We start from the raw sequence: 14,932 nt of genomic DNA, 5'->3' as shown, positions 1-14,932 counted from the left end.
TTGCGGTGGTCGCATTTAGGTGAAGGCAAAATTCTAGAGGCCCGCGTACTGCTCGATATCAGTGCACGTTAAAGAACTCAAAGTGGTTGCAGTTATCTGGAACCTCCTACTATGGCGCCCCTTATAGTCTTCGTTGCATTGGGACGATAAAGCTAAATTAAAATCAAAAGATTAATTCCCGAAATTAAGGGTCTAGTGATGTTATGAAATCCAAGAAATATAGATATCGAGAAATTTGAACCACTCTATTTTTCTTCTTATTCGCCTAGAACAGGATTTGAGATCTCATAAATGCAACAAATAAAGATACAAAATGTTAAACCACTGAAGGAAATAAAATGATGCAAATAAATACACTAAAGCTTAGGTGAAACAATGTGAAAAACGACATAAGCACTCTCAGAAGTACATTGTCGCTCCCACTGCATACACACACGCACGAAAAAAAAAACAACTAGAAACAAAATTGACACGCTGAACCACAGATGAGCATAACAAACGAAGACTTAAACTTCAGATGCTAGCTCCAAGAACTTCACCATAGACCATTTCCTGTGACTGACTGAACGCATTCCTTCGCTTTACATAAAGACATAAAGCAGCTTCTACCAGTGATGTCACGTTTGAAACACCCCAGTCAATGTAAACCCTTTCCCAGTTCACTCTCATGAATTTAATTCCACAGTGCACTCATTTCCAGCATACCCTCTATGCATGAGCGAGCATGCACGGTGTCCAAGAAAAGCGTTTAAATATATTCGGTACTTTGACTGCAGTGTTTTTATAGCTGATATGACATTGAGTAAACACAGCAGTAGGTAGAGCACCCATAATTATCCAAGTTTGTTTTCGCCTTCGGACGAAACACCTCACCGCTCGCCTCGCTCACTGCAAACTGAACCAGAGAGCTGCGTTGCCTGCGTCCGCCTTTCGCCACCGCTGTTAACCAGGTGGCGCCACTCGCGCGCGCCAAACTGCAGCGCACGGAGCCCATACGTGGAACCTTCTGCAACCTGTGGCAACCTTCAGTTCCCACGCTACCGCTGTGGAGTGCAGGTGACTGACCTTCGACGCTGCCATGGGACCCCCTTCGGGCTATTCATCACTGTTGCCTGGACAGCGCGGACCATAATCTGCCAGAAGTGGCAAGAGTGTGTTGTTGGGGGCGTCGTGGAAGGCGGACCCTAAAACTAGACACGTGATCTACATCACAGTGATTTGACGCATTTTTAATGAACTAAATTCTCCAACTAGGGACCTGGGGACAGCGGACCCTATTTAAGCAGCGATCTGGCGTGTGATCAGCCAGCTCCCGATTCACTCTTTCGAACTATATAAAAATGTAAATAAACCCTTAAAGTCTCTTCTTCACCTCGAAGACCCTCTCATCTCTTCGTCACCCCCACAACAGCAGTCTCCCGATCCGGAACCCGGGGACACCGACCTTGTAGAGAGACGGCACACGCTAACCAGGGGCCCGCATCTAACAACTGGTGGCAGCGGTGGGATCTAAGCGCAATCCCCCAACACCGGTGGCCTGCTGAGGGGTTGGAGCCCCACTCCTAACAACTGGTGGCAGCGGTGGGATCGAAGCGCACTCCCCCAACACCGGTGGCCTGCTACGGGACAGAAGCGCCACATCTAACACCACAATTCCGCTAGCAGATTTGAGACAGCCTTTGACTCACTGTTCCCCTAGCGGCGTCACGTTAGTTCGGTCATCGCTGGTCACGTACTACGCGCTATACGCTATTATCTCTGTCTAGTAAAGAGGCCCCTTAAATAAGGCAACTAAATCGAAAACAGAGAGTTCGTACTAATTTTGCTCGCGGCAGTAACATTCTGGCTCATTGAAGTTTGTTTTACGGTGATATTGAAATGTACAGCGCAAATAGAGACGCACGACGAAAAGAACGAGAACACAGAAAAGGTATACCGATACCAACTTGCACAACTGCCCACCCGTCTTGAATGTTTTACGAGTAATCCAGTCGCTGTGACTGCAAGGCTGTCTACAGCGTTTGACGGACTGTTGCGATCTCCATTACGATGGCTGTACTGCAAAGGGACAGTGGTTAATCTTTTTGTATCCGCATTTGAAACTTCGAATACCCGGGTCAATGAATTGCTAAGGATTACGTTACATTCGTTGTTCAAACTGACGGCTGCTCAGGCCGCGAGTTTCTCGGGCACCACGAGATGAATTGGCAAATAAAATTGCTGTGGCTCAATTCAACTGAGCTTGGCTATACGCAGCGGAAGCTAGCCACCGCAGCTTCGTGCCACCTACTGTCAATGGGATCACTAGAAGCAGCTCGCCGTCTCCAATGCTCAGTAGAGCTCGTCCCAGCGACCGGTTCTTGCTGTATATCTCTGCATTGTCTAGGCTCTTACCCCCGAATGCAGAAATGTAACTTGGCTCGCGCTTGGACTCAACTTCGGCAAGTCGAGTCGAAGCACCAAGGCGGCTTCAGAACGGCCAAGTTGGGTTTCGTGTTTCATAGATGCTCAACCTGACTTGCTTCGTCAAGTTAAGCGCGTGCTTGAAGGCGAGGGCGCATTGCTCGTCTGGGGATGAGAGTATTGAACAATCTATTATAATAATGCCCATTTTGCTCATATAAAACAACGCATCTCGTTCAGCAGTCATAAACAGGCACTAGGTGTGAGTGACCCGCTGAAAATTGCTAACAATAAAAACTACATTTCAGTGCTACCCGCTGCTTCCACTTGATTGACGTTTTTGGCTGGCAACGTGCTCCACATTGAGCCAATCCTAGTTGAGCCATAGCCAGTTTTTCCCATGCTTTTCCTGCTCCCAGCGGAGACCAGCGCCTCAGTTCACGTTCGAGGAAAAGGAATTGTTATTGTGTTTGGTTAACGCACGTCGGAATATATTAGAGTGCAAAAAAACGATGTGTCGTCGCTGGCAAAAAAAAAAACGCCACTTGGAAGGAAATTGCCAGGCTGTTTAACAGCAATCACGGGGCGACCCGACGTAACCCCAATCAGCTCAAGAAATGCTGGGCCAACCAAAACAAAAGTCGAAGGAAGAGGACGCGAGGAAAAAGAGAGATCGCCACAAGACAGGTGAGCGCGGCTTGCCGGCCGTTTACAAATGTTTGTTCCTGCATGCTTTGTATGCCATGGATAAGGGCATGATTATTCTACTTCGGTCGGCGTAAGCAACGTGTACTGGAATGCATAGTTTTTTAGGAACAGTGTGATAACACGTAAATGGGCACGTAATAACGTTTCGGTGCAGTGTACTCTGCTTTATTTACAAATGCAGATGAATGCAGCCTGCGTTAATCGTGTAAATAATGCCCAAGCAGTATCCTGTACAGCCTCCGTAATTTTTAAAAACTACAGAGAATGTTTGCTACATTCAAGTCAGTACGAAGGCATGCGATTTCTGCTGCATAGAAGACTATGATGAGTATGATGAGCGGACAGTGCAGTGGGACGGAGGGCTCGCGCCTGGCCAGCAGCGAACTGACAACGGACGATTTTGCTCGGAGTTGGTACCATTCGCATACTATCGCGCCGCGAAGCCAAATTGGGTGCACCGTAGACCAGACGGTGTCTACACTGGCGACCTTCATGTTCATGAGGAAACTTGCCGCGCTATTGACAGTTGCTTGGTACTATTGAATAACCGGAAGGCTGTACATACAGCTACCTACCTTTACCCATTCCTGGCACTGCTGGGACGGGTGGCACAAAAACGTAGCGAAAACACACAGTTGCATGCATTGGTGTGCCTTTGGTTGCTTTTGTGTGGCACTTCATGAACAAAATATTTTAATGGCGCATTGTCTATAAATTAAGAGTAGCTTCACTGTGTGCGGTGTCTTTTTTCTTTTCAGGAGGAGGGTCAGCTCAATGCACTGTGAGCGCTCAAAGTGAGCAAGTCATTGCTGTTGCCAGCCACATAATGACCAGGGTAGGCAACCAGACTGACTCTGATGGAGGCATCGACCTACCACCAGTGGCAAGTTTGCCTGTTATAAGATTGTTGCAGCCAATGGTGGATGGAGCAGGCAATGAAGAATTCCATTATGCAGGTAAAGAAAGCACTTTGCATGTTGTAGAAAAACAGCACTCCTCTCTTTATATTCCTTTGATGACAACGGCAACGTGTACTGTCAATTGACGCTGTTTCAATGTTTTTTATTGCCTTGAACCTGCTATGAGGACTGTACAGTTCATGTACAACAAATTATAAAAATCTCATTTAATACAACACTGTGGAAAGCTGCTCTACATGTGGTTGGCTGAATGTTTGTGCAGATAAAGGCTGCATTGGTTGACAGTGCGAAATGATGACCTGCTCCAAGCTGCATGTTGTTGGACAGCACTCTGAAGGCATTTTGTCTTGACGGCTTATATTCATGTGAGTGGTATGCTGTGTTCCTGTAGCGGAAGGCGAGGAGTTGGTTAACCGTCGGACACCGAGGGAGCAAGCATTCAGTGCTGCAACCTGAACTGCATTCATTATGACATTCTCTCCTGATGATGTTTTTGAGTCTTGTTTGCCATTCCTGCCTCACTTTAAACGAATGCCAACTTTAATGCAGTTTCATTATGCATGCACTCCTTCACATAAATTTTCATATTTCTGTGTACTTGTACATGATGGTGCTCCAGGGATAAGGTAACAACATTCTTGTTGTGAATAATGGTGCAGCTTGCCTATGTGTAATGCTCAAAGCCTTTTCGAATTTGGCTGCTAGTTTCAAGGAAATTGTTAGTTTTGCAATGCAGAGGTCTCACTCGAAGCGCATGTTTTCTGTAGCCCTCAGGCTCAGGCTGCAGTATTTGTCACCTTTCTTGTATGCCTCACCTCTGCATTGGTGTCGCATATATGCGGCGAAGCAAGCAGGCAGGCATTACAAGGAAACCTTTGCAAAAAAAATGAAAGTGGATTAGCTCAGCTACTCCAGGATATACAAAGTGAAAGCTGTCGGCGTTCATTGGCATTGACAAAGTTCTAGACGCTGATGATTTTGAAGAAAGGAAGGGCGTATAACTGGCTCCCTGGGCCAGAGGACACGCATGAGTACAAACTAGCAAATATACTAAAATTGAAAAGAAACCCATTGAATGAGCAAAAAAGCTGCAGGTGCACAGTTAGAGGATAACCACATTTGTAAAACTCGGGGCCTGCGTGACTATCACTACTGTATCAGCAGAAAAAAATAAAGTGAGGTCATCAGGCATAATTCAGAGTGAAAGGTGATGAATATGGCAAAACAAAACAGAATGACTAAACTGGGGCCCCCAGAAACAACGGCAGCTATTTGGCGCCGAGAAGGGCAAGTGGTGCCTTATATAAGAACATTATAAAGCTTTCGTTATAATGTCTCTTCACCAATTGACCCAACAATCTGTGCTGTTGAGGCAGACAGCTAATGTGTTGTAAGCTTAGATTTGTCCAACTAATTTTTACCTTTTCTTTATTACAGAAGACGACTGGGAACCTCCGCTCGTGGATGAGCCGCAGTCACCAGCGGCTGCTGTTGGTAAGAGTGGAACAACTCCAGAAGCAATTGAGCAGGAGAGCAATCTCTTTTTTCCTACTGTGCAACCCGCTGATGCTACCAGCACAGCTGCAGCAGGCTGCAGTAGTGCTACAGTTGCTTCTGGAGCTGCCGCTGGTCTCACTACCGCTGAAGCAGTGGCCACCGGTGACGCTGGCAGGGCTCCAAGAGGGCGGATGGCCCTTTTAGAAAGGTCTCTGGCAGATGAGGACGACTATAGAGTGGCCTTACTGCGCGAAGAGCATGGACTGCGTCTGCAGCTGATGCTAGAGGACCACAACAGTATTCTGCAAGAGCGGCAGGAGAAAAAACTCCTTGATATCCAGAAAAAAAAAATTGGAAATCTTAGAAATTGAAAAACAAATCAAACTTGAACAGCTTCGTAGGCTGCGAGAGGCACCAGAATAAACGGTGCCTATGACTGAATGAAACTGGAATGCTGTGTGAATGCTTGCACAAATATTATGTGGCAAATCCACATAACTACACTTCATTTGCACATGTACCGTTTTAAGCACATTACTCGGTGGGAACAGACATACAGCCCCGTCACCACCTTGCATGCAGGTCTGACAAGCTATCGCATAGCAGGAGGCAGGTAGGATGGTTGCGTGGTACTTCTGCTGCTATGGCTATATGGATCTTTGGATGCAAACAGCAATTTATTCATAGAAATACGCATTGCTGTATGCTACAAATATGGCTGCTCTAGGAAGGAAAAATTTCCCCTGGCATTGCTTGCAAAACCAACCAGTAGGGAAAATTGCAGGCCACATTGTTAAAGTTTCCATGTATAAAAAGTCAACAATATTGGCTCACGCAAGTCAACACCACATAAATGCTCAAAGGCCAACACCGCTCTCTACTCCTTCCATTATCTTTGCTGTCTCATCTAACCTAAACCCTCGCAGCTAGTGCCTCCTACTCAAGAACCGAAACCCTTAAAGAATGCGATTCCTCCTATGCCGTCTACAAGGTGGGCCCATAGCTTGAGTCAATACAATGCCACATCCTCCCGCTTTGCTGAAGTAATCTATTGCTTCAAATATATGGCCACCACATTCCTGTGACAAGCCGCACTAGGCATGACAAAAAAAAGACTATAAAGAAGCATGCATCAAAGAAACACTTGCTGATGGCACCCACGTTCTGCTATTTCGAACCCCGCCAAACCATGTAACAATTTCAAAACATGCCAGTTCTCGATGAGTGGAATCAGCACAGTTCCAAGAAGGCCGACTCAAATGCAAAGCCAGATTTAAGCTGTGACAGCCAACCAGTAACTGCATGTACAAATCAAAAGAACCGCTAGTCCAAGTGTTTGCATGTAAAAGATTTCACTACAACACTTGCGAGCTGGAAGTAGCTACCTAGTCATATCACAAACCATTCATTGAACCCTCAAACCAAAATGTTGCAAACACTACTGGGGTCATAAATTATCTTTCAGTGGTCCACCATGACTGCGGCAGCAAGGCGTTCCCAAACATCAGTAGTGCCCGCACACAATGATCTCGACTAACTGTTGGTGTTGGCTCATGACGACTCACTTTATGATCTAGGGTTTGTATTCAGCCATGCAAAGCAAGGCACCTAACAAACATCAGGTGCATTTGGCTCGAGAACAATGAATATTGAGTGCAACTGCTCGCAGACAGATTGTGTAGCCTTAGCAACAGTTACAGGAGTTCTATGTACGACCATGACCTTTACACTTGGAAATTAAAAATGCTCACAGGTCACACACTGTAGGTTGGTATGTTTCACCATGACACAACAATGCCTGGAATCCTCTCCGCACATATGCTGCTTCTTTCGCTTCTTCCTCTGTGCCAGTTACTGCCCGTTATGCAACTTTGTTGTAAGAGATTGAGCTGGACGAGGCATGTGGATCATGTCAGGAAGCCCATTTCAGACCTAAAGAATCGACCTTTTGCACCATACAATGACAACAACCAACTCCCACTTTGAACAGAGACGAGAGAGAGCGACAATGAACAACAAACCACTCGAGCATCGTTCCTTGAAAAGAAGGCTCCAGTGTGACAGCTGAAGGTTCGACCGTTCTACACCATCTTGAAAGCAAACCAAATGAAAAGAATACACTCAAGTTTTTTTTTACCTCAATACAGCCAAAAAAAAGTGAGAAATTTAATAACTGATTCATAACACACCTCTGTTGGCAAGCCAGAAAACAAAACTTCGCAGTGATCTGGAATTTCATCATTGTAGGCAATTGGGAACGTCTCGTTTTGTTGTAAAAGGGATATTTGAAATTAATGATTGTGCAATGGGTTTTCCGGGCAAAAAGTACAAAGCGCAGAACAGCGTTCACAGACAGTCAACGGTTCCACCAGCACCAACCCGAAGCACGCGCTCGCCGAGAGCAGTCCCGCTGCCACATGGGCACTTCTTTGTCATTACAATTGTGACATAAAAACAAATTTATACTCAACACATGGAAGACATGCAAGAGCCCAAGCTTGAAGTGCAAGCAGGGTGAAAGTAGAAAAGACGAAGTAGCAGAACTACTTGCTGTGAGGAACCTGAATTCCATGCCGCTACCAAAGCAGCCACACAAATGTTTGCTCTGTGGAAAGGTGCACAAGCCCTGCGACTGCTCCACCTAAGGCCTAACTGTTGTACTTTACCAAATCTGGTAATTTTTCACATGCGTGTAAGCAAAGCCGCCAAGACAGCAGCTCTTAAACAAATGAACTGAGCGCCATTAAGACCCTCAGCAGCAGGGTCAACAAGAGCTTTTCTGGTATTCGCCTCCTGCAAGATCAATACAGCGTTCTTGAAAAATAGCATTTGAAATAGAACACTATAGCAAGAAATGCAGAACCTAGAAGTGGAAGAGTAGCAGTTTGTTAATGCAACAAGCTCGCAACTTAAAAGCTTCCGAAGCTGAGAAAAAATTCTAGTGTAAAGGGGTGTATTCGCAGTGAAGGTCTGCGGTCGTAGATCAGAGAGCGTCATGATGAGCACACTCTCAGGAGTCACTCAGGATCCCCAGCTGCACTTCGTCGACCTCTTCGTCCCGCCGCTTGAACTGCTGCTAGTCGTTCCCATTGCTCTAACATTTCTTTAGTTCCTGCACAAAAGTTGGGATACGGGTAGCATGAGCAAGTGCGCATTATAAACATGCTTTATTCAAAATGCATGGGACAGTGTTGAGAACTGTGCATTTCTTACCTATGTGAAGCTCTTCTGGATGAGCACCCGTGGTGCCTGCATTCCCGACAAGCTGTCGCTGACAGCATCAACAGGTGGCAGGTGCTCTGGCCGCCTCGCTGCTGTCGTGCTGGTGCGAGCCGGTGGAGCGTCCTGGATGGGAGCGCTTTCAATAGGAGGCTGTGGCTCCCTCATCAAACATGCAAAGTTCTGCAGGGCTGCAAACGCTGTGATGATCACTGCAGCTTGTTTCGGCTTGTGCTGGAGCCCCATATCCAGACAAGGGAAGCGGCGCTTCCAGACACCGAATGTCCTTTCGACCACATTCCGTGTCTTTATGTGGGCTTTTTGGTACCTGCACGTATATAGGAAAACTGCGTTGATTTAATGCCACAGCTCGAAAGTGTGGTCAAGCTTTGTCAACTTTGTCATGCACTGTCATTGGAAACATTAACTAACCTTCCTTGCGGTGAATTTGCACAGTGATTGCGTGGTAATATAGCGCCTAGAATGTAGTGCTACTCTTCATGGAGCATGGAGAACGAAGCTACACTCTTCATGGAGTACAAAGCTACATTATAAAGCAGTACTAAAACAAAATGCTGGGCCTCGATCGCATATTCCGAAGAGAAACATTTCGCTATGTGGGACGCCGTAGTGAAAGGCTCCGGAAATTTCTACCACCTGGCGTTCTTCAGCGTGCAACGACGTCGCACAGTACACAGGCCTCCAGCATTTCGCCTCCATCGGAATGTGAACGCCGCGGCCGGGATCGAACCCGCGTCTTTCGGGCAAGTAATCTTGTGACTGTACGTTCGTAGCACCGCGGGGAAATAAATAAAATGACAGCACGTACACGACGCGAACGAATACGAATGAGCTGAACAGTGGTAACTGTTCAGAGAATTTCAATTTTCATTGCTCACCTGCACATTGATGGAGAAATAGCCTTTGCGGTTTCGGTAGACTTCCGCATCTGCACCACCCAGGCTGTTGATGCGGACATGCGTGCAATCTATGCAGCCGGTCACACCAGGGAATTCACCGATCTCATAGAAGTCCCGCATCAGCTTTTCAAACTGCGAGACGGCTGAAAACTGCACCAGCATCGGGCGCAGGTGCTTGGCAATCAGCAAGGTGACCTTGCCAACTGCGCGGCACACCGTGGGCTGCGAAATCCGCACCAGATCCCCGGTGACGGTTTGGAAAGTACCGGCCCCATAAAACCTCAAAGCCAGGAGTAGCTGCAGCATCGGAGGAACAGGCTGTCCCCTGTTGTCGGGACTTTCACGCAGGGGCAACACGGTGAGCAGCTCCCGCACGGCGTTCTTGGATAACCGATAGCGGGCGAGGAACTGCTCGTCGTCGTAGGGCTCCATGGGGTTCCCTAGATCTCGTAACGCTGGCCGTGGAATCTTCGGCAACGAATGGGCCTCAGAAAATACTACGTCCATGGCGTGGCAAGCGAACTCGAACGCAGCTACCCTCCGCGCGACGTCCGATCGGTAGGTGGCCATGTTGGAAAATACGACGAAGTCAGCTTCAAGCAAGCTCCTCAGCCGACTTGAAGTTGGACCGAACTAGGATCGAGCCAAGCCGGTTGCAAGTCGCACTTCAAGCCGAGTTTGGTTTATGAAACACGATGGAGCTCACTTGAGACCGATGGAAGTTAAGTTCGAGCCAAGTTACATTTCTGCATTCGGGGGTTAGTCTTGTTGCACAGGCCTGCCAACTGGCTTTATGTTGAGACCCCTCCGCTGTCTCTTGCGGATAGAGAAGTTAGAGGATAGGGGAGCGAGGAGAAAGATTGAAGGATAAAGAAAGGAGACGCACCTGCAGAAGGCGTTGTCGATCCGGCGAACCGGCGAAGGCGACGACGGCATGCACAACAGATACACCCGGTTTCAAGAGGGCGACCGCCCCAAGCGGCGCGGGGCCTTTTAGTTCCCAGCCCTGTAGGGCCGAGAGGAGCAGACCTCGCCCGCTGACCGCGTCGCGTTATCTAGGCGCAAGCGTTATCCTTTCATCTAGCAAGAGCTAGTCACTGGGTGAGCCACGTGACACAACTGGTGCGACGAACTGTTGGAACGACGGTTAGCTTAGTGGCGGACGTCACTGCGAAGCGCACAGCTGTGGCAGGGGCGCGCCTCCCAATCGAGGTCATTTCAGGAACAGATTTGTCCTCCAGCTCTGCATGCGAGAAGTGGAGCTTCGCTCCAATAACTAGTTCTGCGGAGTTACTACCTTTTTTTCAACATTCTCTCTCTTGTTACAGACCGAGCTCTGTCTTGTTACAGCACCAGATGTGCAGAATTTCACGCAATAACGGAAAAGTTCTCTTCCCAACGGTCCGACGCCAAACTGGGTTTGGCTGAACAGCTGAGGACACGTCTGAAACTAAATGGCCATATTTCCTTCATTGCATCTCTTAGGGCCATGATCAACAACAAACTCATGCAGGCAGTTGCGTTCCAGTCTGGATGATAAGTTTACTAGACATAGTGCATGATATGATGCAATGACTTATCCCTAATTCTTTGTTATAAGTCGCGTTATTTGAGGGAAAATTTCATCAGTAGGGGAACTGTTTTTCAGAAGAAAAAACAGAGATATCTATTAAAATTGTCTGGTTCACAAACATCATGCAATCAGCTCGTGCTAATCACTTTCAAATATATTGTACCCGCTTTTGGAATAGGCCAACAGCCGCTTCGAGCTCATGGGGCTTAGAACTCGCCCGATTAATGTCTATCAAAACGAAAATGGTTCCTACAAACCAGTGAGGTACTGCGCTTTCTTCTGAATGGTTTTATAATGCCTGTCATCTCTCTTTTCATGTACACACGCATTCATTCTATACAAAGAGAGAGATAGAGATAAAGAAGAGGGAAGGCAGGGATGTTAACCAGAAGGATGTTCTTGTTGGCGACTCTGCACTGTGGAAGAGGAACGAGGGGATTGAAAAGAGAAAGAGAGAGGCGGCGAGGGGCACAGTCACAACTGGTCCCTCAAGCAAGTCGCTCTCAGGAAGCAAAACAGTGTCTTTTAGGCCTTGAGGGCAGTCGATCGCTGTGGCCACGGCCCCAGGATATTATCCTGAGTTAAAGGGCGGAGATCGGGGCGGTCTAGGGCACAACGCAGCGTACGTCTTTCGGTCGCTAAATCAGGGCACTCACACAGGAGATGTGCAATTGTGTCTTCGCAGCCACAATTTTCACAAGCAGGGCTGTCGGCCATCCGACTCCGGAACATGTATTCTTTCTTAAATGCAACACCGAGCCAAAGACGGCAAAGCAATGTTGCTTCATGACGCGTTATATTGCACGGACGACAAAGGCGCAGTCGAGGATCCAATGCACCCTGAGTCGACGGTTGGAAAACTCGCCAGTGTTCCACGCAGAAGGCGTGAGCTCCAGCGCCAGTCCGCGTAGCTCACATGCTCCGTCAACTCTTGATTTAGGAATGTCATTGTGGGCTGATCGCTCACGTGGTTGTTTCCTTTGATACCACAGTGTCCTGGAAGCCATTAAAAATGATGTCATGACCTTTCGATATGGCGTAGTGGTACATCTCGCGAATCTCTGCAACCAGCTTTTCATGCGACCCGCGGCTAAGAGCAGCCTGTAGGCCTTGAAGGGCTGCTTTGGAATCAGTGAAAACTGGCTCTTCATGTGGAGATTGTTGGCTGATGAGCTCAACAGCAGCCCGAACGGCAGCTAGTTCCGTACCAGGTGAGGAAGTGTGGTAGGGCGTCTTCACCTTCATCAAGACGGACCTCGCCGGGATCACCACAGACCTCGCCGAACTGCTTGAGTTTACTGAGCCATCTGTGTATTCATGAATGTGGTGCCTGTGGTTAGATTTCAGATGTTCCAACGTGACCTGTTTGAGAGAAGCCAATGATACACCAGCTTTCTTCGTTATTCTAGGAATAGAAGGTGCGCCAGAGGTTTATGTATTCTTCATAAGGGCGAGCACGGTCTTGAGGCAGGGTGAGTTACGACAAAAGATAGGTGCGACGAGCATCAGTGACTCTGACGAATGCAGCACGTGGCCTAATTATCGGAAGAGCTGCGAGATGATGACAGGGGACACGTGTGAGCGGCCGGATATGTACTCCCATTGTGCCAACAGCGATGTATGTAGTAATTGGAGGTTCCCGGGCGGTGGCAACAGTTGCTGCTGGAAAGGCACATTTAGGCAGCCCAAGGCAGATACGAAGAGCTTGCGCTTGGACACTTTGTAGAGTCCGGACGTCTGTATTTCTAATGTTACTGAATATTGGAAAGCTGTTCAGTAGGCAGCCCGAGAAAAGTGGAGACAAGTTTCGCAGCATGTATAAAACGCACACAGAAGACAAGGAACAAACAAGACAGGACTGTGCTGCTTTTTTTTTCTTGGTGGAAGATGACGGGCCTTCTGCCATAAGAACTCTGCGCTCTGTGCGGCCATCTTCTTGTAGTCGGCATACTTCCTAGAACTTGCGCAAGTATCGCTTGCTGTGCGCGGGTCTTGGACGAGTACATGTAGCCAATCTACGTAGAGTCGAACTTGGCGCCAGTATTCAGACTTGAGGATCTTGCACAGTCGTCTCGCATGGCCGAAGGACGGCGACACAACCCCCAAGAGGGCCTGAACCTCTAGGGGAACCAAGCCTTGCTTGATGCAGAAAGACAATGTGGCACTGGCAAGTGGTGACTGCAATTAGATTCACACATGTGAAAACTGGAGAGTGTTTTGCTTGGACAGATAAAAAAGAGCCCAGTGTAGAAGAAATATGTTGAAGCAACACGGTGGTTTGGGCTAGTTGGTTGCTATTCATAATGCAGACATTTGTTTGTTCCTTGCGTGGCCTTGTGGTAGATCATCCGCCTTGCTTTCGGGAGGTGCTGGGTTCGATCCCCAGAGCCGCCGGGTACCCACCGGTTTTTAATGGGCACAAGATTTCCCCCGGCCTGGTGCTCGGCTCATCAGGGTGAAATGCTTGGGAAAAGGGTCTTGACCACAGTTGCTCTGACGGATCAGCGAGTGTGTGTGCATGTTTCTCCCCCTCGTCCTTTGTTATTCTGTGCAAAGTTTTTAATTATGTCACTACACCAACTGGCCCAACGTTCTACCCTATTAAGTCTCTTTCTCCTTTAGTGTAGATGACGGCTCCACGAAAGATTCCTACCGATACCAACACCAAGAAAACGATGGCTTCTCTCACAGGGGAGGGCTTTGCCATTGATGAATATGGCGTAAAGTGACACTGTTTTGAGTGTGAACGACACAAGAGAACACTTATCGGCCGAAATATTGAGGCCCTGCTGGCGAATGTAAGACGTCAATATAGATGCTGCCTTCTGAAGTCTCGTACTTACTTGGGGACGAGTCACACCTGAAGCCCAAATACCGATATTGCCTGCGTAGAGGGCGATTTGAGCGCATTGTGGCAGTAAGTCAACCAGGCCAACGTCAACAAGGTTGAAGAGAGTTGCGCTCAGCGCCCCACCCTGTGGGACTCCGCACGAGTTTCAATGTAAACGCGTTGACCCGTTCTCAGTCTGGACAAAGTGCAACCTGTCTATAAATAGCTGCGTATGCAGCTGTACATACGACCTCCGATCTCAGCACCTTCCAGAGTCCAAAATGGCCTTATGTGTTACGTTTTCATAGGCGTCCTTGATATCCAAAAAATGCGATGGTCACTTTTCAGAATATTTTGGTGCTAGACGCACATTACCAGGTCAACCACATTGCCGATACAGGAGCGACCGCGTCGAAATACGGACATAAATTTTGGATATACTTCGTCTCGCTCCAGGAACCATTCGACGCGTGTTAGAAACCTTATTTCCATCACTGTGCCGACGTAACTGGCAAGTGCAGTCGGACGGTATGATGTAATGTCGAGTGGTGATCTCCCAGGTTTTAGAAGGGGAACGAGACGACTGGTCTTCTATTCATTAAGAACTGTGCCTTCACTCCATAACTTGTTATAAGCGGCCAAAAGGGCCGGTCGGTCCTCTTGACCAACGTTGGCAAGTGCGAAGTAACGTCACACGATCGGGCCCTGGCGATGATGACCTTCTGCAACAAGCTAACGGCTGTGAAAAGCGCGAAAGAAAGAGACAAAGAAGACACAAGAGAACAAGCACTGACTCGTAACTGAAGGTATATTAGGTGGAAACGGACCCAAGGAACAAAGAACTCTTCTTTCTGCGCATATC

General features: G+C 47.9%; 1 protein-coding gene across 1 annotated transcript; it reads left to right on the top strand.

Moving 5' to 3' along the window:
- The first annotated feature begins 2,590 nt into the window (after positions 1–2,590).
- LOC144126401 (uncharacterized) lies at positions 2,591–6,917 on the top strand. The gene is made up of 4 exons (XM_077660436.1): positions 2,591–3,090; positions 3,870–4,067; positions 5,469–5,584; positions 6,900–6,917. Exons 1-4 carry the CDS (start codon positions 3,021–3,023, stop codon positions 6,915–6,917), a joined length of 402 nt encoding a protein of 133 aa, XP_077516562.1. The 5' UTR covers positions 2,591–3,020.
- Positions 6,918–14,932: the final 8,015 nt, after the last annotated feature.

The sequence above is a fragment of the Amblyomma americanum genome, chromosome 1, assembly GCF_052857255.1.
Source record: "Amblyomma americanum isolate KBUSLIRL-KWMA chromosome 1, ASM5285725v1, whole genome shotgun sequence".
In the NCBI taxonomy this organism is placed as follows: Eukaryota; Metazoa; Arthropoda; class Arachnida; order Ixodida; family Ixodidae; genus Amblyomma; species Amblyomma americanum.
This window is presented reverse-complemented; position numbering and strand designations above follow the sequence as displayed.